Source organism: Piliocolobus tephrosceles, chromosome 16, assembly GCF_002776525.5.
Source record: "Piliocolobus tephrosceles isolate RC106 chromosome 16, ASM277652v3, whole genome shotgun sequence".
Lineage (NCBI taxonomy): Eukaryota > Metazoa > Chordata > Mammalia > Primates > Cercopithecidae > Piliocolobus > Piliocolobus tephrosceles.
In genome coordinates this window covers 35,833,034-35,859,112 of record NC_045449.1, presented here as the reverse complement: position 1 = coordinate 35,859,112, position 26,079 = coordinate 35,833,034, and the positions used below count along the sequence as shown (strand labels likewise).

The following is a 26,079-nucleotide window of genomic DNA, read 5'->3' as shown; positions in this document are numbered from 1 at the left end:
GGGAATGTGTGTAACAGTAAGGCAGATTCAGTTTCTGCCCTGTTGTGGGAGCAGAGGCACCTTTCCAATGATCTTGCCCAGCTCTCGTTCTAGGGATGTGAAAACTGAGGCCTGGAGAGGGAAAGTGGCTTGCCCAAGGCCATGCAGCCAGGCAGTGGTGACTGAGGTGCACCGCTCCTGTCAGCCAACAAATATCCATTGATCAACACCTGTGTCCCAGGCACTGCTCTGGGCCCTGGGAGAAGTGCATTGGTGGGCTCGGTAGTAGAGGGTAGGGACGGAGTGAAGGGTAGGCAAGAAGAATGTCCCCAGGCTGGCAGGGGTTAGGGGGGGAGGTTTCAGTCTCAAAACTCCCCTGAAAACCAGAGGGAAGTTCCAGAACTCCACCCAAGAGGCTGGGTCTCTGAGGCCCAGAGCTGCCCTCCCCGACCCTAGAATGGGCTATAAAAGTCCCTTCCAAGCTACGTCCAGAGAAGAGCAGGAGGAGGTGAGAGGTCAGCCAGGGGTCCTTGCAGTGAGAGGGGAGCAGGGGACCCTCCCTCTCAGGTTGTGAATGTCACTCACATCCCGGCTGGTGAAGCCTCACTGCAGACATGCATCTGCTCCCCGCCCTGGTAGGGGTCCTGGCCACACTCATCCTTGCCCAGCCCTGTGAGGGCACTGACACAGGTAATCGCCCCTAGACAGCCAAGGAGGAGGGAAGGGAAATGGAAGGGGCAGCACTTGGGATTTGATGGAGGTCTTGTGGCTCGCTGAACCCTGAGTCCCCATCTCTTTGAACAGACTCTCCTGGGGCAGTGGAGACCTCGGTCCTGCGGGACTGCATAGCAGAGGCCAAGCTGCTGGTGGATGCTGCCTACAATTGGACCCAGAAGAGGTGGACTTGGGTCTGGGGGCTGCATGGGCCTGGGAGGATCAGTGAGGGGCACGGGCCCCAGCCAAGGTCATCTCACCCGTCACCCATCTCTGGACCCCATGAACCTCTCCTGTGGTAGAGCCTCCTTCCATCCATCCTTCTGTCCTCTTGCCCTGTCCTGACTGTCCCCCAGGACTGGGCCTCTGCTAGGTGGGTCTGCACCCTGTCTCCAGCCCTCACTTCTCCTCTCCTGGGCAGCATCAAGCAGCGGCTTCGCAGCGGCTCAGCCAGCCCCATGGACCTCCTGTCCTACTTCAAGCAACCGGTAGCAGCCACCAGGACAGTTGTTCGGGCCGCAGATTATATGCATGTGGCCTTGGGGCTGCTTGAAGAGAAGTTACAACCCCAGCGGTTCGGACCCTTCAATGTCACTGGTACTCTGATCCCCACTGAGCCCCCTGGGCCTGCCCTGGCCTGGAGTAGAAGGAAGCCAGGAGAGGGAGGCAGGGTGCACAGGCTTGGGGTATGGGGAGGAGAGAGGGTAAAGGGATGGGAGGTATTGAGCAGGCCATCTCAGGCCTGCCCACCTGCCTTCCCACAGATGTGCTAACAGAACCACAGCTGTGGCTGCTGTCCCAGGCCAGTGGCTGTGCTCTCCAGGACCAGGCCGAGCGCTGCAGCAACAAGTACCGCACCATCACTGGACGATGCAACAACAAGTATGTGCGGGTGGGGGACGATGCAACAACAAGTATGTGCGGGGGGCTGCCCCTGCTTGGGGACCCCTCCTTTCCTGCACCCACCCTCTCCGTCCATGCTGAGCCGTCTCCAGGCTCTGCCCCCTGCTGACCTACCCCACCCACGGCTGCAGGAGGAGACCCTGGCTAGGGGCCTCCAACCAGGCTCTGGCTCGCTGGCTGCCGGCCGAGTATGAGGATGGGCTGTCGCTCCCCTTTGGCTGGACCCCCGGCAGGAGGCGCAATGGCTTCCTCCTCCCTCTTGTGAGTTGGGGCTGAGGGTGTGGGAGGTTGCTTGATCTCTTAAATGTGGGGAGTAAAACACAGCCTAGAGTCAGCCAGGCAGGGCTTGAACCCAGGCCCTTCCACTGACCAGCGCAGTGACTTGTGGCAAATAATACAGCTTTCTGAGGCTTAGTTTCCTCATCTGTAAAATGGCCCTAAAACCTACCTCGTAGAATATTGTGTGAATATGGAAGTCCTTGGTATAAATAGCTATAAAGGATGTGCTCTATTCATGCTAACCATTACGGTGTTGTAGAGTTTTTTCTGAGAAAATTAGTGTCCAGTCTTGCTAAATATAAACAGCTCTATACCTTAATCTGACATTATCTATTGATCTGTTTCACATTTATCAAGTCATCAGTTTTTTATTGATATATCAATATAGTGGTCTATCATCTACCCATCTATCAACATCTATTAATTAATTTTCTTCTATCCATCCTCCCATCCACTGACCCAGTACTCCCTACATGCATTATCCGTCACCTGGTAACCAGCCGGTGCACCTGTGAATCAGTGCTATCGTCTGGGTAGCTATCAGTCTATAAATTGATCTATCTATTTGATCTGCCTTCCCCTCTGGAAGAGCTGGTGAGATCTGAGCCAGTCAACCTGGCCCCTCTCCTTCTCTTTACCACCAGAATCCTCAGGAGCCCAGCCAGAAACCATCCTTCTAGGAATCAGAGCAGGAGGTGGCTACATCTCCAGGGACAAAGGGGGCATGGAGGGCAGAGAGGAGAGGTTGTCAATTCCAGCAGGACAGCTGCTGCTCTCTGAGTCCTGGGTTGGCTCTAATACCTTGTGGGGTCAGGGAGCCCATGTCCCGTGCTGATGTTATTTCCCCCGCCCCCAGGTCCGGGCTGTCTCCAACCAGATTGTGCGCTTCCCCAGCGAGAGACTGACCTCCGACCGTGGCCGGGCCCTCATGTTCATGCAGTGGGGCCAGTTCATTGACCACGACCTGGACTTCTCCCCGGAGTCCCCGGCCAGAGTGGCCTTCACTGAGGGCGTTGACTGTGAGAAGACCTGTGCCCAGCTGCCCCCCTGCTTTCCCATCAAGGTACCCTCAGCCAATCCCCCACACTCCTGTGTGGCCTCCCCCAAAGGCAAGGTGCTGGGGGTGGGGATCTGGAATACTGGAGCAACATCATTAAGCAGCTGCCTGTGGAGCTGGGGTATGAGACAGAGACACAAGAAACACAGCTGAGCAGAGAGCCCACACCCTGTGTGTTTGAGAGGTGGGGGTAGGGCAATCTGCCAGGAGGCTCAGGTCAGGCTTCATGGGGTGGGAAGCCCTCGAGACAGGTCTTGACCCATGGGTCTGAATCCAACAGGGGAAGCCTCTGGGCCCCTGCTTTTGGCAACCTAAGGGCCTCTTAGCTCTTGCCCTTCTCTCCTTCCCAGAGTGGTCTAAGGGCTCTGCAGCTCTTACCAACTTCTTGGGCTTGGGCTGTGAGTAGGGTCCTAACCTTCAGGCTAGAAGGCAAGGCGAGTGTGGGGTACTAGGGAAGAAAAGATAGAATCCAGGGAGCAGAGTCTCTGCTAGGGACATAGGGTTGACACACGTGCAGACACACTCTCACATACACACACGTACACACACAGTCGCCCTTAATAGGTGGGGCCACATTCATGAGGGATGACATGTGAGGGCCCCTGGATGGCCTCTTCCTTAGCAATCTTATCTATTCCTCAATCCCTGGCTCAGGGGCACCTCCTCTGGAGAGCCTTCTCAGATCTTCCTTTTACACTTTTAACATATGGCCTCCCCTCCCCTCTCCTCTTTCTCTTCTTTCTCTTCTTTCTTGCTTTCGTCCTTTCTTCCTTCTTTCCTTCCTTCCTTCCTTGCTTTCTTGTTTTCTTTCTTTTTCTTTTCTTCTTTCTATTACTATTATTCTGAGACAGAGTCTCGCTCTGTTGTCCAGACTGGAGTTCAGAGGTGCAATCTCAGCTCACTGCAACCTCTGCCTCCTGGGTTCAAGCAATTCTCATGCCTCAGCCTACTGAGTAGCTGGGATTACAGGCACGCGCCACCATGTCTGGCTAATTTTTGTATTTTTGGTAGAGATGGGGTTTCACACGTTGACAGGGCTGATCTCAAACTTCTGGCCTCATGTAATCCACCAGCCTCGGCCTCCCAAAGTGCTAGGATTACAGGCATGAGCCACCACGCCCGGCCCACATATGGCTTTTCTATCAAGCACAACAGATGCCACTTCAACCTAGTTTCTTAACTCTATGTGTGTGTCTTTTTCCACTGAACTGCCAGCTTCCTGCAACCTTTCCTGTGTTTTTTGACCTTCATAGTCTCCAAAGCACCAAGCAAGAAAGGGGCTTAGAAAAGGTCTGTCGAATTGAACAGAATTAAAGAAGCTCAGGCCTAAGAGTCAAGAGAACTAAGTTCTAATCCCACCTTTCCTGCTAACTAGTTGTCACTTCCCTTCTCTGAGGCTGTTTTCCTCGCTGTAAAATGAGGATCGAGATTGTTTCCAAAGCCTCATTCATTCCTAACCTTTTGAGACTCTACGAAACAAAATGCTAAGGACACTCAGACTGAAGGGGTGAGCAGCATGAGCTTGGGTGAGTCAAGGAGGGCTTCCTGGAGGAAGGGAGTTTTAAGCAAGGTTTTGAGAGAGGTGGGACATGAGGGAGAGGAGTGAGTCTGCTATTGAGGGCGCCCCATGTCACTGGCTCCTCTTCCATCTCAGATACCACCCAATGACCCCCGCATCAAGAACCAGCGTGACTGCATCCCCTTCTTCCGCTCGGCACCCTCATGCCCCCAAAACAAAAACAGAGTCCGCAACCAGATCAACGCGCTCACCTCCTTCGTGGACGCCAGCATGGTGTATGGCAGCGAGGTCTCCCTCTCGCTGCGGCTCCGCAACCGGACCAACTACCTGGGGCTGCTGGCCGTCAACCAGCGCTTCCAAGACAACGGCCGGGCCCTGCTGCCCTTCGACAACCTGCGTGACGACCCCTGCCTCCTCACCAACCACTCGGCGCGCATCCCCTGCTTCCTGGCAGGTCAGACTGGGAGGAAGGTGGTGTCTTCCCAGGAAACAGCCACCCCTGGGGTCCCGATTGGGAAGTCATGGTGGGATGTGTCCCATGGTGATTGGGACCTCAGTATTAGGCACACAATAGGCATAGATCTGTGCACAGTCATCACAGAATCAGGACGCTGGAGTCCCTTTCCAAGCTCCCTGTGTGTGCCCAGAGATAACTGCTTAACCATCTCTGGTGAGAAGCCTGTCACCACCTCTATGGTACCCCAGCTCAGCCACAGGCAGCTCCGACTGTTAGAAAGGTCTCCTTATTTTGATCAAATATTCACCTATTCCCCTTAATCATGCTTCCGGAACCTCAGAAGAGACACTGTCTCTCTTTCACACAGGAATACCTCAAAGTAGCTGTTACTTCCATCTCCATGTTTTTCCTCTTCTCTGGGATAAATTTCCTTAGTTCCTCCTTGTCCCCACCTGTTGCTAGACAGTTAATACCTTCTTCTGGAAGCAAAATTTGTACTCTCCTCAGGGTCTTTTGCCCCGTGTACATGGTTACAAAAAGAATGGTAGTCATTTCTCCTTGAGATATTTATTTATTTCATTATTATTATTTTTTAAGACTGAGTCTCACTCTGTCGCCCAGGCTGGAGTGCAGTGGTGCGACCTCAGCTCACTGCCACCTCCACCTCCTGGGTTCAAGTGATTCCCCTGCCTCAGCCTCCCGAGTAGCTGGGATTACAGGTGCCCGCCACCACACTTGGCTAATTTTTGTATTTTTAGTGGAGATAGAGTTTCACCATGTTGGCCAGGCTGGTCTCGAACTCCTGACCTCAGGTGATTCACCTGCCTTGGCCTCCCAAAGTGTTGGGACTACAGGCATGAACCACCGCACCCAACCTTATTAAGATATTTAAATGTGTCATCTCTAAACCTTGCAACAGCCCTGAAAGGAGGGAAATATTATTGGTCTTATTTTACGATAAGAAACTGAGACTCAGGGAAGGTGAATCATGCGCCCAAGAGCACACAGCTTCAAATGGCAGAGTCCACTTGAGAACATAGTCGGTATTGTTTCCAGGTCTCTGCCCAGTCCACTCCATTCCACTGTTTTCCTCACAGGGAGTCGGCCCCAGCCCCTCTTTTGAAGGATTGTATATTTGTGTGTCCTGGGAAGAACAGCGTGTGCCTTCAGGAGAGGTCTACTGAACTAAGACCTTGTGCAAAAGGGTTTAGTTAAAAGCAAGCAAATGATGGAATTAACTTTCCTTCCCTGCCTGGAGTAGAAGGTCTGTTCCTAAGAGCAGTCTCTGCCCAACCCTCCCTCTCTTCCTCTTTCCCTCTGGCTCACGGGGGAGAGCAGTGTTACACGAAGCCCAAAGATGGAAAAAGGTACACCAGCCCTTGGCAGAGAACATGTAGGCAGATGCAGCTCATGGACAGGTGGGCTCGCAGTCCCAAAGTCAAGGTGCCCTTGCCCAGAGCTGGTCCGGGCTATGGCTCTGGTTGTCTTATAGAGTAGAATCCTTAGGCAAAGAAGCCCTTGCCTGAGACCAGCAGCTGCCCTGTGCTTTCCCACCTAACCCAAGCCTCCTAGGAACCCCTGGTCCTCCCGCTCCTGACCTGTTGTGTTAGGGAGGAGAGTGGCGATGAGGAGCCTCAGCACAGCTGAAGAGATGGAGGTCCAGTGAGGGCCAGGAGTGTGCCCCCCGCCCCCGTCTCTCCAGTCCCCAACCCTGGGTCTGCCCTAGTAGAAAGACATTGCTCTGGGAAAGGCTGCAGTAAATCTGAGCTTGGGGTTTTCAAGGTGACACCCGATCAACGGAAACCCCCAAACTGGCAGCCATGCACACTCTCTTTATGCGAGAGCACAACCGGCTGGCCACCGAGCTGAGACGCCTGAATCCCCGGTGGACTGGAGACAAGCTGTACAATGAGGCTCGGAAGATCGTGGGGGCCATGGTCCAGGTAAGGAGCCCTGCATCCCAGCATCCCCCAGATGACAAGTTTGGCATGAGAAGCAGTCCTTAACACATCCTTGGGGATGTGCCTAAAACCAGCTGGGTCTGGGTGACTGGTGGTACGCCTGGATCTGTCCTCTTCCCCTGATTCTGCCTCTAACTCCGTGTGACCCTGTCTGTGTCACTCACCCTCTCTGGGTTTTGTATCTCCACTCACTAATAGGAAATTAATATTGTCACATTTGACATGATGACAATAAAGAGTATGTCTGAGCCACCCTTTGAAAAGGCAAGAGTGTGGGTGAGTGGCCTCTAGGGAACGTTCCTCCTGTCTTCTCTTCCAGATCATCACCTACCGAGACTTTCTGCCCCTGGTTCTGGGCAAGGCCCGGGCCAGGAGAACCCTGGGACCCTACGGGGGGTACTGCTCCAATGTGGACCCACGAGTGGCCAACGTCTTCACCCTGGCCTTCCGCTTTGGCCACACCATGCTCCAGCCCTTCATGTTCCGCTTGGACAGACAGTACCGGGCCTCTGCACCCAACTCACACGTCCCACTTAGCTCTGCCTTCTTTGCCAGCTGGCGGATCGTGTATGAAGGTGACCAGGTTTTCCAGGGGGCAAATGGGGGTAAGGGTGGGGAGCATGCCCTCCCTTAGGTGGGACAAGCTTACTGCCAGGAAGCCAGGCTGCCGCAGAGGCCACTGCTAAAATCTCCCTAGGACAGTGGAAACAAGGCAGTCAGCAAGACCCTCAGTCACAGGCCTCCCATCCTCTGTGGAATGAGAGGATTTTTTAAAGGGGTGGAGACTAATGTCAGATTGATGGGGAGCTCACCTTCCACTCCTTAAGAAGTGTCTCCCAGCTCCAGCTGCTTCATGTCTCTCCAGAACTCTGTTTCCTGACAAACATTACTGAACATACCCAACTGGCTTGTCCAGCTCCGGGCTAGTTTGGCATCATGTGATAACCCAAGTAGCTTCCCAGAGGCTGGTCCAATCTGTGCTACTCACATTCCCTGCCACCAGGTGGCATCGACCCCATCCTCCGGGGACTCATGGCCACCCCTGCCAAGCTGAACCGTCAGGATGCCATGTTAGTGGATGAGCTCCGGGACCGTCTGTTTCGGCAAGTGAGGAGGATCGGGCTGGACCTGGCAGCTATCAACATGCAACGAAGCCGGGACCATGGCCTTCCAGGTGAGGGCGCTGTCCGCCTCTTCTCCCAGCTTTCCTCAGGCCAGGCTGCTCAAGGGGTCTGGGAAGACCCTAGTACCTCCTTTCTGACTGGGACTATCTACAGGATGTACAGGGGTGCAAAGCCATGCAAGGCCAAGGTCGATTTCCCAAAGCACCCCTGGAACTCCGCTTGTTGTCCTGCCATGGTTCCCCATCCACTGTAGGGGCTCCAGCTTTAGGTTCACCACAGGACCAGGACTTAGGCCCAGGAGCTGAAAAAGGGAGGCTTGAACTTTCCAAGTAGAAAAAAAAAGCAATAGGCTTAAAAGGCAGGGAAGAACTGCTCCATTCCCAACACTCTGGCAAGTTCCAAGGAGGAAGGCTAAAATTTCAGAGCTACAGAAACGTTCCTTGCTCTAAGTGGAGAAAGGCAAAGAGTCTTAGAGGCAGGGAATAGGTGGAATAAAACTAAGTCTGCAGTGGTGTTTGGTGAGGGCACAAATGACTTTATCCCAGGAAAGAAGAAAATGTAGGCACTTTGTTGGTCACTTTCATGTACATTAATTTGTCTTCCCAATCACCTTGAGAAGCAATGATTACAGTCATTTTATAGATGAGGAACTATGTTCAGAGACAGCTAGTAACTTGCCCAAGGTCACACAAATAAGAAGTAGTAAAATCTGAATTTAAATTTACAATTTCTCCTTTCTTCCCCCTGTGCAACCCCGTAGGGGAAGGCTTTGGCCACTGCCTTGCTCCTCTCTCCTTCCCACCTCCTACCTCCCTGTCTAGAAAGAACCTGAAGGCCCATCTGCCCATGTGTGAAGCAGTGGTAGCACCTCCTACTGCCCACCCCACTTCACACAGTGCCTGGTAGAGCACAGCAGGCACTCGAGAAACCTGAGCTTCTTTCCTTCCTTAAACTTGGGTGCTCTTGGCAGCTAAGGAGCTGTGGGCGCTCCCTGCTGGAGAGCTGAGATCGCTAGCCACCCAAGTTTCCACACTGCGAGTTTCTGCTCCCCGCAATAGCTGTGCGGGGAAATATTATCCTGACACTAGCTCTTACAATCTCCTCTAATCCCTTCCCAAGTCCAACATCAAACTGGGAACTGGACAACCTGGTTTGAGCTCCACTGAACTGTAAAGTGACCCTGAAGACCATGGTTGCTCAACTTTAGTAAACATAGCAGATATAGTTAGCATGCCATAAAAGCACCTCACAAACGTGCTGTGAGGGTCCTGAGATATTCACCCCAGCGCTCAGTATGGTAAAACCCTGTGTGGTTTTCACGTGTTCTGCTGGGGGATGGTGTGTGTGAGTTGTGGTTCAATGGATGATGTTGGGCTGGTACCCCTTTGGGACATGGCCAAGCTATCTCCTACCTTGATTGTCACACCTTATGATGTGGCTTGGCCCTGTGTGGGATCCTGATGGCTGACAAATTGGTACGGCTGGTCTTTGGAAGTTTCTGAAAACTTTTTAAAAACTGCTTTATTGAGATATACCATAAAATTCACCCATATGAAATGGACAATTCAATGATTTTAGTGTATTTAGAGTTATGCAGCCATCACCATGATCTAATATCACATCATTTCCACCACTCCCCAGAGAAACCTTGTAAGAACAGTCAATCCCCATCCCGACCCCAGCCCCAATCACCTCTTAATTTACTTTGTGTCTCTATATTGGCCTATGCAGGACCTCTCATATCAAAGGAATCATAGTGTGCCGTCCTTTTCTGAGTAGATGAGTTTTATCCACGCTCTCCATTTGTTGGTTTGTTCATTCATTTATTCTTTCACTCATTCATTCATTCTACAAACCTGATGGAGAGTCTTTTATGTTCTGGGTACCGTCTTACTTGTGTCCAATGAATGCACTCAAGCCCAGTAATAATATCATTAAGTGTTGGATTTGTGGTTATGTGTTTTGGGTTAAAACAGCTTTTTAGGTTAGGACACACTCCTTAGTCTGATGCACACTGAGCACGGTTGTCCACTCACATTTTCAATCAGAGGACAGAAACCTGGTCTTTGGAAGGTTTAGGGCCTCTTCTGCCAGCAGGATCTTCTGGGTCTGCCCAATATTGACTGGCCACAGCTTCCTCCCAGAGGACTGGTGGAGAGAAGCAGAAGCTAATGGGAGGTCAGCAAGACTCAAGCTGCTTCTCCCTGTTCCCCTGCAGGGTACAATGCTTGGAGGCGCTTCTGTGGGCTCTCCCAGCCCCGGAATTTGGCACAGCTTAGCCGGGTGCTGAAAAACCAGGACTTGGCAAGGAAGTTCCTGAATCTGTATGGAACACCTGACAACATTGACATCTGGATTGGGGCCATCGCTGAGCCTCTTTTGCCGGGGGCTCGAGTGGGGCCCCTTCTGGCTTGTCTGTTCGAGAACCAGTTCAGGAGAGCCCGAGACGGAGACAGGTCAGTGACCCTATCATAAAAGACGTTAGCACAAGAGGCAGAGCAGAAAAACACTAGCACTTCAAGACTAAACACTGAAGATCACTGCTCTTTTTAGTATCATTTCTTCCAAGTTCACAGGATCTGAAATCAGGAGGCTCCTCTCTGGAAAGCTGGGTTAAAGGAAGAGAGACACTGACCCAGGCAAGGCCCATGTTGCCTGAGCCAGAGTCATCTTAAACCCAGGAGGTAGCCCGGCAGCCTCGCTGTTCTGGGTTGGTAGATCCCAGAAAACATGAGCAGAAAGGGCTAAATCTGGTTTCCCTCCAATAAGTTTGTGATTTAAGACCTGACTCCTTATTTGGAGTTGGTATTGCCTGAGTTCAAATCCAGCCCTGGCCACTTAAATTACTGTGCACTGTATTGCACTGAATACTGGGCAATTTATTTGGCCACTGAATTTGTTTCATTTCTAAGATTCCAATCTTGCAGGAATTTTTGTGAGAACTGAATGGAATAATGTATGTAAAGTGCCTGGCACACAACAGGTGCTCATTACAAGGTAATTCCTCCCCAACCTTCACCCACATCTCTTGACTGCCTGGTAGGTTCTGGTGGCAGAAACAAGGTGTTTTCACCAAAAGACAGCGCGAGGCCCTGAGCAGAATTTCCTTGTCTCGAATTATATGTGACAATACCGGTATCACCATGGTTTCAAGGGACATCTTCAGAGCCAACATCTATCCCCAGGGCTTTGTGAGCTGCAGCTATATCCCCAGGTTGAACCTGTCAGCCTGGCGGGGGAAATGAGGCTTCTGCAGGTAAGGGGAGGCCACCTCCAGCACCCTGGGCTGGGTTAAGCCCTCGTATCCTTCTCTGGATGGATGGCTGAGTGAGTCCTCTTTGGTCTCTAAGCGGAGAAAACAGAACTTGTCATGAGGGATACAGTACTCTTTCCAGGTGGCTTCCCAGTGTACTAGCTTCTGGGCTGACAGTCAATCCCAGGCCCTAGGGCTTTGGCGAGGAAATTAGGAGCATCCAACTATCCTCAGTTTGATCACTAATACCCGAAAACAGCTCCATTTCTAAATGTCCAGTAAATTCCTCACTTATCCGTTCTGTTACTTCCACAGGAGTCTATCCCAAGCCTCCAACTTTTGGAGACAAGGAGAAGGGGAGGACCATGAAGCTGCCTTGTCCCCCTGGAGCAACTGCAGCCTGCTGACGCTTCTGCTGGCTACAGCTCAGAGCTGGGTTCCCCAGCTGGGAGTGAGCCGGGGACTCCTAGCAGCAATGGACCTTCCCGCCATGGGAGTCTCTTAGGTATTAGGTTATGAATCAGTGCCACGTGCAAAGGCTTGGGAGCCAAGCTATGTGGTCTTGCACCCCAGGCAAGAAAAGTCAGCTGGAGGGTTTATAGCACTTTCTACTGTTTCCCAGCCCTCCCTCCCCTCCCTCACCGTGACTGAGAGACCACTCAGTCCTAGCCTCCAGACACCCCACAGTCCTCCTCTGAGCCTGAGGCTGGGCAGCACGCTCTGCTTCTACCAATAAAGCACTGCTAAGGCCAGGGGCTGCTGTTTCTGTGTTGGGCTAGGGAGGACGTGGCCTCAGTTCCATGCTTTGCTCCAGGTGTTTAAGAGAAGTGCTGCTAACACGCACGCTGGCACAACCATCTAAGACTCTCCCGGGGGCTGAATTAGGAGAGCCCAAAGAAACACTGTGGAGTGGGGAAAGGCAGAAAAGGGGAAGGGCAGACCTGGTAGGGGCCCTGACATTAAGAAGAACACCCCAGCCATACCAGCAACCTGAGCAGACAAACAGCCAACGGAACATCAGTCAAAATAAAAGGGGTTTATGGACCCAAAAAAACCCCAAAAAACAAAAAGAACACAGTAAAAGATACCATCCAGCTAGCAGAAAGGACTCGGCACTGCCTTCAACCTTCACCTACTCAGAAATAACTCATATCTCAACCTCAGCAAGCCCCAAGCAGTAGAATGAGGCTGCCCTGGAAAGAGGAGGCTGAGACTCACAGGCTGGGGATTTAAGACCCCTCTCACCGTCCACCTTCCTTCTTCTTTGGTCTTGCAAGAAGGAAGGCTCCATTTTTAAAGGCTGGAGAACAGCAGATCCCTGCATTCCCCTGCTATTGTGAGACAAGCCAGCAAAGTGAGTCAAAGCCACACTCACTATGGGGTCACCCCAAACAGCTTCAGACCAAAACGCCTGCCTTGCTGTGATACCCATTTACAGTGACTACAAATATGAAGGGGGCTGGGTGGGCCACAGGGTCTCTGGCTTTATTTCCACAGGGTAGGGAGAAGACCCTGCAGAAGGCTAGTCAGAGGGGCCAGCTGAGAATTTCCCAGCTCTTCTGGTTCTCAGCAGACCAATGTGGTCTCTAATCAGACAGACGAAGAGGCAGGAGAGCACTGGCCTCAAACATCCCCATCTTGTCCTCTTGCACTGTGGCCCAGGGTTGCTGTGAGCTAGGAGACCAGGGTTCCAGAGGGGCTCACTAGGTCCTGCGGGAGGCTTTCCCGGGCCTCCTGCATGCGGCGCCGGGCTCGACGGAAGGCCTCTGTAAGGAAAGGAGATACGGTATTTGGCTGCCATACGGTATTTCTCTCTGCACTGCAGAGAGAAACAGGCCCATGCTGACCCGGGGTGGCTTGGGGAGGGGACATACCCAGCACATTGTGAATGGAACTCTGCTGGCTGAAACCTTCCAGACGGTCCAACACACTCCGCATCCTTTTCCGAAGGGAGCTCGATTCCATGAAGGCCCTGCAGGGAAGCCAGCCACATGGTTACGGCTGTTCTCCACCCCTCAGGGATAAGGTGTCCCGAGACAGAGGGCCAGGTCCCTCACCTGGACTGCTGCAGACAGTGCAAGCGGAAGGTGACAGTGCCTGTGGTCTCTGTGCGGAGTCCAAAGCGGCTCAAGCGCTCCCCCTGCGGCATGCCATTGGGAGAGCATCAGGTTTCTGCAGTCTCCAGACACCCCCGCAGTATGCTGGCCTCGCCCCGTTCTTATTCCCATTCTTGGGAAGCGCAGTTCTGTTGGGGAAACCTTATTCCATCACCCAGACTCTATTACCTCAAGGCTAATACTGGGCTACGGGGCTCCCCCAACTATACCAGGGAACATTCCAACCTCATTTGAGAAGCAGCGGTCTTACATGCTTACTGTGAATCCTTCCCACATCTGATTACTAAGGCCTTCAGTGACAGAGGAAAGAAAGAGCCCGTTATTCTGATGGGGACCAAGGGAAATCTCTAACTATACTATTTTCCAGAGACCTCCTATGATAGCAGTGTAGATATTGCAACCTGGTTCAAAATGTGGTCATGACTTCCAGCTTAAGCCATAGGAAGGAAGGGGCTAATATTGAAGCAATGCACACCTAAGGGGTCTTGACCCAGATCCCACCTCCTACAGAACAGAAGGACAGGACCATAAGTTCCCAGCATGAAGTCGCTCCAAAGACAAAAGTCACCTTGAAGGATCCTGGTATCCGCACATAGGAGAGGTCCTCCAGTTCCAGAGAACCGCCAATGAAAAACCTCCTCAGCTCAGCCACCATGCCAAGCTCCACAGGTCTCCATGTGGAGACTGTGAGGGTGTGTGAGCCTGTGCAAGGGAAGAGGAGACTGGGGCCGGGTCCAGAAAGGGCATGTGGCCCCTCACTGACTCCCCAGCAATGACACAGGCCTAGACTTCGCTAAAACACCTGGTCTGGTGATGACCTGGCCTCTGGTGAAGGTTATCATGGTTACCCATAGCACCTGTTTGGAAGTCAATCAGGGAGAAATTCAAATTTCTGCTCTGCCAGTTATTACCTGCATACCCAGGACAGGTTTCTTAACCTCTCTGAAGTTCATTCTCCTCATCTAGTAAGATGGAAATAATACCACCTGCACCTCACAGAGTGGCTGGGAGAATTAAGTGAGAAGTATGGCACAACGCCTGGCACACAGTAAAAGAAAGACGCTTTTATTCCAAACTGAATGCTGATTCATTCAATACACACATGCTATGAGCCAATTTTACCACACAGCTTCTCACCCAGAGTCCAATCAGAGGAGCACGAAGCACATGGAAAGACTGTCAGGAAGTCAGTGCCAAGGCCACGTTATTGTCTCTAATGGAGTGGGGCAGAAAGTCCTCAGAGGAACAGGAACTCTTTCAAGCCAAATGCTTCTAATTCCCAGCTATCCCCACCCCTCACCAGAAGCATTCGAGTGTTAGTCTTGCTCTTAGGGCCTAGGGCATGTGAGCCACAGAAGGGCGGGGACAAGCGGTTACCTGGAGTGGCAGGCAGCACCACAGCCCCATAGCCTTCCACACGGTACCTCTGCCAGAAGTCCAGTGAGAGGACCTCACAGTAGAGCACAGGCCACTCCGGGAGTGCATCTGGGAGAAATGAGAGAAGCGGCCAGGTGACAGGCGGGCCTTCACCAAGACAGCACTGCTTGAGGGGAACCAAGGCCCAGGATCAACTGCTGAGCTACTCACCAGAAGATTCATCCTCATGGAGGAAGAAGGCTTCAAACGTGAATGGGTAGGAGAAGTGAGCCACCTTGTCCTACAAAAAGGAGTGTCATAGGGTGGGCAAGCCCTCCCTTGGAATTTGTTCTCCTTGTGGCCAATGACAAGGTTATCTTCACAAGGGAAAAAGAAAAATTATCACTCAGGTGGGAAATAGGAGTCTGAGATGCAAAGGGACACCCAAATACAAGCTGCTGCCATGCTCAAAAAGGCAGAGAGGACCTCCGGGCCAGGTAGCCCTGCAGAACCCACATACAAGTCACCCAACTCGGAATCCTCCCCAGGGTGCACAGCACTTGGCCTGACAAAACCTCAAATGCCATCCCAGGAGCAGATCTCATTCCCTTCCAGATACCCGCTCTCATTCTCCATACCATTCCCAGGGACTTGGTGGTGCACGTCTGTGTTACTCCTGAGAGCTGCTGGAATGCTGGGCTTGACCAGTCTGAAAGTCAAAGAACAAATATAGTAAGCTCACCTGGGAGGAAAGCAAGTTGTTCAGAAAAAGACAAAGTTTCTTTATTCATTTATTCACATAATCTATCATTCATTTACCATTTCCTGAGTGCCTGCTATGTGCTAGTATATCTTAGGGGTATCTTGGTAACTAGATAGAAAAGATCCCCATCTCTCATGGAGCTGACATTCTGGGGGAAGCAGGGAGACAAAACACAAACCAACAAGAGACAATTGGGCAGTGATGAGTGCTCTATTCAAACAAAACGGGAAGGGACTGAGTGACTGGGAGGCTCATTTAGACCGGGTGGTAAGAGAAGGCCTTTCAGAAGCGACACAGGCTGAGACCTAAACTCAGAAAGAACCAGCCATGCTAAGATATGGCAGAAAGGGTTTCAGACAAAGGAAATGGCCCTTAAAAGGTTCTAAGGGCGGAATGAACCTGGCTGGGAAGGTTCATACTGGAATGTTGTAAGGAAGAGATAGGCAGAGACCAGCTCACTCAGGGTATTGAGTTTACATTTTACTCTAAGTGGGAGTGGAAGCTCTTGGGGGTTTTCAGCTCAAAAGGGACATAACTTGTTTACATTTTTTAAAACTCAACTTGGCTTTGGTGTCTGTGGCAAATGAACTGCAAATGGGAGCAAGGCAGGAAGTAGGGGGATAAGTCAGAAGTTGAATGCATTGGCCTAGACAAGAGATGGTGGTGGCTTGGTGTAGGGTGCTGGAAAGAACAGACAGGTTCACAACAGCTTTTGAAGACAGAATGCACAGGAACTGTTGACAGATTGGCTGGCTATAGGGAGCTAGGGAAAGTGAGGGATCAAGGATGTCTCCTAGGTTTTTGGCATCGGCAACTCAGTAGATGACACTGCCATTCTGTTAGGATGGGGAAGACCAGGGAGGAGAGGTTTGAAGGAAGAGGAGGAATCCAGAGTTCTCTTTGATCATGTTAGACAGAAATGACAAAGAAGTAACTGGATACGAGTCTGGCGTCCAGGGGAAAGGTTAAGGCTGGAGGCAGAAACCTGGGAGTCTGAGACATATCGATGGTATTTAAGCCATGGGATGGATGAGGTCACCCAGGAAGACTGCAGACAGAGAGTAACAGAAGGCCTTGGCTTAGCCATGGGTACCCTCACGGTGTAAGATCAGCAGAAGAGAAGGCATTACCCAAGGAAAGTGAGGGGCCACCAGTGAGATAGGAGAGAGAAATGTGGAGCCAGAAGCCAGAGAAGTGTGTCATGCAGCACAGTGGGCTCTGGCAAATGCTTCAGGAAGGTCAAGAGAGGTGAAAGCAGGAAAGTTCCCACTGGGTTTGGCAAAGTGGATGTGATCTACAACCTTGACAAGAATAGTAACAGTTTCAGCAGAGGAGGGGGAAAGGAAGCCTGACCAAATGCCTCTAGATCTGTCTGAATGGGTATAAAAGGAGAGACTGAAGAATATTACTTACGAGTAGTTGGCAATTCCACAAAGAAGTGGACGTAGAGATTGTCATACTCATAGCCTTGGGCTGAAACTAAGAGAGAAAACAGGAAGCTATTTCAGCTTTTTATCCTACCACCCTCAGCACCCAACCCAGTCCTGAGGGTCCAACACACCCTGAGAGCAAGTCTTTTGAGGGCCAGGAACCCTCTGCATTTCCAGGAAAGACTCACCATTGAGTTTCCCAAGTACAGCAGACAAGGCCTCTACCAGGGTGGAGGAGACTATTCACAGCTACATCTAGGCACGTGCCTTAGCATCAAGAGATCTATGCTAGCAAGACACTTACCTACCTCTCCATTTACAAAGAGCCGGAGGGCACCTGGGACAGTCTAAGGTGAAGAGAAGTGGGAAAGGATCAGCAGGCCTGAAGGGAATTGGCACTTCTCCTCCAGCCCCATCTACAAATCTGCAGACAACCTGACACTGGGGGTCAGACCCTGGATGTCGCTACTGCACTTTCTCCCCACCCTGACACTTCTCCACAGATCTGTTTCCTTCATTCCTAAGATACATAATGTAAGGGGAAAGTACATAATTTAAATGGCAGTAAGGGCAATGCACTATGGGAAATTAGCCAAGCAACAGCAACTGCCCTGTGGTGTGCAATAGGAAGCCAGAATGCCCGGTTCCCTTTACATAGCTGAGGTCAAGAAACCAGGGAGTTTTCTTTTTTAATTATTTGTGCATCTGTCTTATCTAACTTTTAAATACTGAATATCTGTTGCTTATGCAATATGGAAACAGTGAAGGTTAATTTTTCAGAGAAAGAGAGGGAGACCAGTAATTCTATCCTTGTTTCCAGGTCTACAGATGGAACATTTAGAACGAGAAAAGACAAAGAACAACACAACAGAATAGCTGAACTAAACCACTTTCTTTTTTTTTTTTTTCAGACAGGGTCTTGATCTGTTGTCCAGGCTGGAATGCAGTGGTGTGATCATAGCTCAGTGCAAACTCAAACTTCTGGGCTCAAGCAATCCTGCTGCCTCAGCATCATGCATAGCTGGGACTACAGGCATGTATCAACATGCCTTGCTAATTTTTTTTTTTTTTAATTTTTGTAGGGATGTGGTCTCACTATGTTGCCCAGGCTGGTCTCAAACTCCTGGCCTCAAGTGATCCTCCCACCTTGGTCTCACAAAGTGCTGGGATTATAGTCATGAGCCACCGCATCGGGCCTATATTTTTTAAGAGCCAAAATATGTGACAAACAGAAATGGCACCCCTGCCTCTCTATGGGGATATTTGAAAAAATATCCACATGAAAGGTGAAGAAGACATTTTTCATCCTTATATTTATTTTCTAAATTAATTATAAAGTAATACATAAATACATTACCACTGATAAAAATTCAAAACTACCTGAGTTTAGGGAATAAAAAGCAAAAATCCCTGATATATCCCTCTCACCACCCACTACCCATCTACCACATCTAATCCCACCCTCCCCAAAAAAGCCACCCACAGCATATGCGTAGCCTTTCAGGCCTTTTTCTCGGCATTAACAGTTCTCTATCAACATGCAATGTTGCAAAACACATAACAAGGACTATATGTGCTATTCTTTGCCTTCCTTTTCACACCGTAGAGTATATCTTGGAGGCCTTTAAGAGAAGTGCTGTAACCCATCCACAGTCAGAATGCTCCGGCTAAACACAGCTCACAGTGCTGCAGGAAGCCAAGCTACTCACCATCTCAAAGTCAGTACCTATGAGGCTGCTGAGATACTCCTTGTGCCGGCCATAAAGCTGAGGAAACAAACCAAACCAAAACTCAAGATGCAACCCAAGCTAGACCAAAGTTCGGTTCTGAATGGGAAGAAGAAGAAAAACAATAGTGGGAAGGATCACCAAGAGCTGGAGGCACAAGCACCTGACCCATCGCCATTTTACTGTGAAGCACAGGCCCTGGAGTCAGCTGGTCTGGGGCAGAATCCTGACTCTCGTGCTTACAAGTTATGTAACCTTGGGCAGACTACTTAGCTCCTCAATCTCGGTTTCCCCACTTATAAGGTGGTAATAAGAAAAGTGTTCACCTCAAAGGGTTGTTGTAAGGACTAAAGGAAATAAGGTATATAAAGTACCTAGCACAGAACATGGTAAGAGCTCAAATAAATGGTTATTGTTATTATTATAATATGATCAAAAACTTCTGATATGTCAGCAATGCTGCCTAAGTCAGAAGGGGCTATGAAGGGCAAGGCTTTTCCCAAGCAACTGCTGACATCAAGTCCAGAAACGGTCTCAGCTCCAGGCACTGAGGCTCATCCCTTCAATACTTGGAATGAACTTGCACTCACATCCTTGAACACTCGCCGTTCCTGCTCCTCCTCCTCTGGCTGTGCGAGGGGAGAAACATTGTCGATCGTATATTTCCACAGCTCCTGCTTCTCTCCCTCCGTCTCGATCCTGTAAGGTCAAAGCCACAGAAAGGAGCGACTCTAATAATGAGAGATGGGCCTGGGGATAGCTCCCAGCCCAGGGATAAGCGATCAGGGGCCATACACCTCACTTGAAGTATATGATGATAAAAATGGCTGTATGATGACCAGGAAAGAGAAACAAAAGGATAAAGCAGAGAGGGCACCAGACTAGACTCAGACAGTATAGGTTCTGGGCCCATTTCTGGCTTGAAGTTATAGTCAAACTGTAAGGCACAACATTCCTACCACCCAGTTCTTTCACCTGAAAAATGGACAGGTTGGTCCAGATAATTTCTAATTTACACTTCTGTCATTTCCAAGATACAGAGATGAGGAACAGTCAGCCCACAGGAAGAGCCTGGCTGAGTTCACCCCACTCTGTTCTGGTCAGGTCCTACATTCAGCAGCACAGAGAATCACTGTCACTTAAATGTACCACTGAAGTGATCCCTTTCAAATTAGTGCAGTTGCACATTTTCTGAGAAAGGAGTTCCCGGTTTCCTAAGGCCCATGACTTGGAACAGAATACGAACCATTGCCTGGGAATGTAAAAGTTAGAACGGATGAAGGACTTTCTGACAGTCTAGTTGACTAGGGACAAGAAGTGCAACCAAGGGAAGGAATGTCAGTCTCCACTACCCCTTTCTTCTTCTCCTTACCTGTAGGGTCCTTTGAGGCCCGTGAAGTCAGGCTTTACTGTGATCACACCATTGCCATCTACCTTCAGAGTACACAGGACGTGTTCATACTTCTTATAGCCAAGCCTAGAAATCAGGAAAACACCAAGGTTGAGGTCAATGGTCCTCCAGGGAAAGAGGAAGAGATACTGAGCCCACTTCAGGGGAGAGAACAGAGGCTATAGGGAGAGCTGTCATGGTAAAACTTTCTTCCAAGTACAACTAAGAAAAAAAGGAAGAAAAAGTCCTCCCTCTTCTTTAATACAGGATGATAAGAGGAAGGGGATAGCTGGTGAGAGGAAAAGAGGATGAGGATCTGAGCTGGCAGCGAGAAGTTTCACTCGCAACTAAGAAAAAAAGGAAGAAAAAGTCCGTCCCTCCCTCCCCTATAACCCAGGATGATACTAACAGGAAGGGGAGAGCTGGTGAGAGGAGAAAAGGATGAGGCTCTATGCTGGCAGTGAGAAGCGCCACTCACTTTTTATAGGGCCCCAGGTCTGCCATGATGTGCATTGTCTGAAGAGGGGTGTTAATGACATGGTTGTTCCTGACGAACTCTTCTGAGGGCTCCCAGGTGACAATGCGTGACTTGAGGATGCCGCCCTCCCTGGGAGACACCACAAAAAGGTCACTTCCCTGGCACACCCCAATGGAGCACACCCCAGTGGAGAGCCACGGCAGAATGGGAAGTTTGAGCTGGTGGACAAACTGCTTTGTTTTGTTTTGTTTTGAGACGGAGTCTTGCTCTGTTGCCCGGGCTGGAGTGCAATGGCCGGATCTCAGCTCACTGCAAGCTCCACCTCCCGGGTTCACGCCATTCTCCTGCCTCAGCCTCCGGAGTAGCTGGGACTACAGGCGCCCGCCACCTCGCCTGGCTAGTTTTTTGTATTTTTAGTAGAGACGGGGTTTCACCGTGTTAGCCAGGATGGTCTCGATCTCCTGACCTCGTGATCCGCCCGTCTCGGCCTCCCAAAGTGCTGGGATTACAGGCTTGAGCCACCGCGCCCAGCCTGTTTTGTTTTTTAAGAGTCAAAATACTTGACAAACAGAAATGACATCCCTTCCCTCTCTCTGAGGCACTTTGGAAAAATGTCCACATGAAGAGTGAGGAAGACATTTTATGTTTTTATATTTATTATTATTATTTTTTTTTTGAGACAGAGTTTTGCTCTTTTTGCCCAGGCTGGAGTGCAGTGGCGCGATCTCGGCTCACCGCAACCTCCACCTCCTGGGTTCATTCTCCTGCCTCAGCCTCCCGAGTACTGGAATTACAGGCACGCGCCACCATGCCTGGCTAATTTTGTATTTTTAGTAGAGATGGGGTTTCTCCATATTGGTCAGGCTGGTCTTGAACTCCTGACCTCAAGTGATCCACCCGCCTCGGCCTCCCAAAGTGCTGGGATTACAGGCATGAGCCACTGCACCCGGCCATATTTATTTTTTAAATTAACCATAAAGTAATACTTGAATACTATATATAACCACTGATAAAAATGCAAAACTACGCAACTTTAGGAAATAAAAAATAAAAGCTTGCCCCCCATCCCATGCCCGCACTCACATCCCTCGCCTGTCCTGCCGGCGCCGCCTGACATTTGCCATTCGCTCAACCAAGAATGAAGGCACCTCGCTGGCTGCAGTGGTCATTCTCTGACAGTGCTGGGAAAAGCAAGTAGCCCTGTGTAAGCCATCTGGTCAGGGCCACATGGGGCCAAATACCTGAAGGGAAGACTTCCTTCTGAAACCTCATCCAGGACCTGAACCCTGCAGGTTCCGCCACCTCACAATTATACATGCTAACGGAGGAAGCAGTGGCCAAACAACCCAAAGAAGATTTCTACCACATCGTGGTGTGCCTTTGGATTTTAAAAATGAGTTATTTCTGTTAATATTAAAATCAGTCTGCATTCTCTGAGCACAAACCAACAAAACGTTGGGTTAGTTTGCTTGGTAGATGTTGAAGTTAATAAGGTGGTTAGAAAATGCCAAATGGGATACAAGTATTTTGTGGGAAATCCTCACATGGTAACTGCGCACTAACTGCATTTTCATTTGTTTTTCCAAAACAGACAACCCAAAGTTAATTTAATTGATATTATTTTTTAAAGAGACCGTGTCTCACCCAGGCTGCAGTGTGCAGTGGTGCTATCATAGCTCACTGCAACCTTCAACTCCTGGGTTCAAGTGATCCTCCCACCTCAACTTCCCAAGTAGCCAGGACTACAGGTACATGCCACCATGACCAGCTAATGTTATCAATCCACAGCTCTGCTAGTGAAAGCATGTCAATCTTTCAAAAACATTTATTGAATACCTGTTCCTTGCAGAGACCTACAGAGTCACAGACAAAAATAAAAAGATATAGGCTCTACCCTCAAGGAGTTTAAAATCTTACTGAGAAGACAGAAGCAACTGAAATGCAGTGACTGAAGAAAATGCAAAACAAGGTCACAAGGGTATTTTTGTCATTGGCAAATTGAGGACATAAGTCATTTTCCACAGCTATACTGAACTCTTCTTTGAACCCATATACTCAGAGTTTGGGCCGAATCCCCTGATGAATTTTATCTAGATTGTTCCAGACTCCACCACCTGTCTTTTTTCATGATGCATGGAGGAAGTCAAGCCCAGTGGTTACTTCTCCCAGTATGCACTCTGCAAGTGTATAATCAGAGATACTGGCAGCTCCTCCAGGCCCTCCAGCAGGCAGAGAAGGGAGCAGCAGCCTCACCACCTGTAGACTGTGCCCATTCTATTCCAGGCTGGCTGCCAGCAGCAGCAGCTCACAGCAGTTCCTAGACAGGCTACCTGTCTCCCTTTACTAGGCTTCTGACGTAACACAAGAATCCAGTGAGGCGAAAAAGCTAGAGGAAGCAAAGAGGGAAGCTATGAGACCCTGGAAAGAACAATACCTCCTCCAAATTGGTGTATCTATCAGAGTCAGTGTAGGTAAAGATTCGTCGGTTCTTCTTGCCACCTGAATTCTCCAGCTTCAGGATCTCCTGACGGTACTGATAATCCAAAGGACTCTGACAGGCTGCTTCATTTTGGTACAGATCTACTTCAAACTGAGGTTACCATAAGGAAACAGAGATGTGTACATCATTATAATACAGCAAACTGTTGCTTCTATAACTACTATTTAATCAAATCAGTTCTACAGAGCTGATGCTATCTGACACGTTTTCATAACCAACACTAAATTAATGGATGGCAGGGGAACCAAGAACATTAGACCTAAAAGGAACCAGACTGATAGTCGAATCCAAGTCTGTGATTACAGACAGCATATAGCCCAGAGATGAAAAGTGCATCTGAGTAGTGGCAATCCCTGTTACACTGCCCTTTAAACACAACAGGGCAAAGTATAAACTGTTACAACCTGTCTGGAAATCACTTTGGCAGTATGTATCACCAGTCATGTAGAGGCAGACCAGGTGGAACAGACAGAGCAGACAACAGACACTGGCTCACCTGGCTAAAGAGCTTTTCCTGCCACCCAATCACAATCTCCTCCTCTTCGTCTTCCTCTGGGCGGTGTCCACCTCCAAAGACAACAGAGTGAGTCAAATGCTTGAGCCGAACCAGCACCACTTCTTGCTCTGTGGTTGACTATAACCAAAGTTCCTATTCTTATATTTGCCACAAAAACCAGCTGGAATTCAGCAATTTATTAAGCACTCAACCTAGAGAAATGCTAGAGAGGCTGTATATAAGAGTTAGTATGAGTAGAAGCCAAGATTAGAACCCAACAAGTCTTAATCACTACTCTAATTTGAGTAAAAGAAAATACCCTCCAGGAATTTTTTTGGGGGTGGGGGAATGGAGTCTCACTCTGTCACCCAGGCTGGAGTGCACTGGCACTATTTCAGCTCATTGCAACCTCCATCTCCTGGGTTTAACGATTCTCCTGCCTCAGCTTCCCAAGTAGCTGGGATTACAGGCACACGCCACCAACCTGGCAAATTTTTGTATTTTCAGTAGAGATGGGGTTTTGCCATGTTAGCCAGGCTGATCTTGAACTACTGACTTCAGGTGATCCACCTGTCCTGGCCGCCCAGAGTGCTGGGATTACAGGTGTAGGCCACCGTGCCCAGCCTCCTCCAGGAAATATCTAACTAACTGGATATAAGAAACTGAAATTTAGATATAAGCTGAATAGCCAGCCCTTCCGCAGTCCAAACTGTCTGCATTTGCTAGAAAATAACCCTGGCATTTTTATCTTTATTTTTACTATTTCTAAAGCCATGTATGTAGTATCACAAACACGAAATTTAGGAGGCCAAGTGTCAGGAGAGGACAGTGAAGGCAAATAAATGATTTTTTAACAGAACCAAATCTGGTTGGACACAGTGACTCACGCCTGTAATCTCAACATTCTGGGAGGCTAAGGTGGAAGGATCACTTGGGCCCAGGAGTTTGAGACCAGCCTGGACAACATAGCAAGACTTTTTCTCTACTAAAACTTTTAAAAAATCAGCCGAGTGTGATGGTGTGAGCCTGTAGTCCCAGCTACTTGGGAGGCTGAGGCAGGAGGATGGCTTGAGCCCGGGAGACCAAGGTTTACAGTGAGCTATGATCATACCACTGTACTCCAGCCTGAGCAACAGAATGAGATTGTCTCAAAACAAAACAAAAACAAAAACAAAGAAAACAAATCTAATCTAATACACTCTTGGCTGGCTGAGTATGCCTTTTTCAGAGACACATGTTTCACAACCCGCAAGCCCACACTCTTGCCCAGGAACAGCTCTGAACAGAAAGAGAACCAATAAAGGCAGACAGACTAGTGACCTGACACAACCACTCTGTCCTCTCCTCCTCATTCTTTCAGTTTCTCAGATAAGGAAAACCACATGAATACAGTTGATCTTCATATGCACATTTTATGTATATTTTTCAAGCAGTCCCCAGTTTAAAAATTGTTTTTTAAAGTGTTTATATGTGTATTTAGAGTTTCGGACACATTTTCTCTTTTAAAAATGCCACAAATAGAATGTAGATTGCCAGGCAAATCTATAACATATCAGAAGTATAGTACTTGTTATCTCACTACATTTGGCCACAATTCTGATTAGTATCAAAATTAGTAGTAGATGGCACATCATCACCATAACACCCACTGGCAGTTGGCTGAGGTCTAAAAGTGGCCAAGTCTATGAGGTCCTTCCAGAGCTCCGCAGCAGGCTGATAATGAAGAAAGTTGCTTGATGTGATTCTTTGCAAGTGAACCCTGTCAAGAAGAGCCCAAAATATTTGTTACCAGACACGCAACTGGGAGATGAACACAAAGCAAGGATTGGAGAAACAAAACAGAGGAGGTGGGGTTGCCAAGGTGTGCTGGGTGCAGACAACGGAGAGGAGGTGGGTGGGTGGGTGCGCGGTCCTATGGGGAAGAGTGAGGGTGAGAGGGTGTACTGGGGACACAGGGCTCTGAGAAACTGGGAGCACCAAGGACGTGAATGGACTTGGGTGTGTCTGTAAGGGGTTCTTGGAGGCTGTGAGTGGATGGGGGTACGGATAGTGAAAGAAGTGGGGAGCCCGGAGAAGAAGTGGTCGGGATTGTAAGCAGAAGTGGGGGCCTCGGAACACCGAGTTCAGGTTGGAATGATCTAAGGACATTAAAGCATGGGGCCTCGGGGCTGGGGCGGTGCGACTACCGGAGGCGCAAGTTGCGCACGGGGTCCCGGGAGCGATACACTGCCTCCCCGGTGTCAGTGCTCCAGACGGTCTCCGCCATGACAGCTGCGACGCGCCGCGACTGCGCCGGAAAGCGCGCCGCTCTGTTTTCCTGGCAACAGAGACTCTGGATCGGGAGGCGACGGAGGTGCTGCGCGCGCAACCCGTCGTTCTAGTCACGGCGCCACAGTCGCAGTAGGCCACCCAGTGCAAGTGAAGCCCAAACCTAACGCCCAAGAGGGCTCCGGGGTCCTGCCAATCACCGCTTACCATGTATGCGAGAAAAGCTCACCCAAAGCGGGACCTCGTGCGCGGTACAAATGAGGAAACTGGCACAGCCATCAGCCCACCTCATATAGCCAGATGCAGAA

The 26,079-nt window shown here is 49.8% G+C and overlaps 2 protein-coding genes across 2 annotated transcripts; one reads left to right on the top strand and one right to left on the bottom strand.

Annotated features, from left to right (window-relative positions):
• The first annotated feature begins 447 nt into the window (after nucleotides 1-447).
• Nucleotides 448-12,001, top strand: EPX (eosinophil peroxidase). The gene is made up of 13 exons (XM_023204595.3): nucleotides 448-669; nucleotides 784-877; nucleotides 1,115-1,290; nucleotides 1,458-1,575; nucleotides 1,728-1,857; nucleotides 2,732-2,938; nucleotides 4,587-4,905; nucleotides 6,691-6,851; nucleotides 7,189-7,444; nucleotides 7,873-8,043; nucleotides 10,212-10,449; nucleotides 11,037-11,249; nucleotides 11,562-12,001. Exons 1-12 carry the CDS (start codon nucleotides 594-596, stop codon nucleotides 11,236-11,238), a joined length of 2,148 nt encoding a protein of 715 aa, XP_023060363.2. The 5' UTR covers nucleotides 448-593; the 3' UTR covers nucleotides 11,239-11,249; nucleotides 11,562-12,001.
• A 261-nt stretch (nucleotides 12,002-12,262) lies between these two features.
• MKS1 (MKS transition zone complex subunit 1) lies at nucleotides 12,263-25,838 on the bottom strand. The gene is made up of 18 exons (XM_023204596.2): nucleotides 25,690-25,838; nucleotides 25,153-25,262; nucleotides 23,504-23,574; nucleotides 22,942-23,097; nucleotides 21,591-21,688; nucleotides 20,508-20,636; nucleotides 20,012-20,116; nucleotides 19,230-19,338; nucleotides 18,622-18,678; nucleotides 17,217-17,259; nucleotides 16,896-16,961; nucleotides 15,358-15,428; nucleotides 14,951-15,020; nucleotides 14,741-14,848; nucleotides 13,932-14,065; nucleotides 13,304-13,386; nucleotides 13,121-13,218; nucleotides 12,263-13,012 (listed from the first exon to the last, which is right to left on the bottom strand). Exons 1-18 carry the CDS (start codon nucleotides 25,767-25,769, stop codon nucleotides 12,921-12,923), a joined length of 1,680 nt encoding a protein of 559 aa, XP_023060364.2. The 5' UTR covers nucleotides 25,770-25,838; the 3' UTR covers nucleotides 12,263-12,920.
• Between the last annotated feature and the right edge of the window lie 241 nt (nucleotides 25,839-26,079).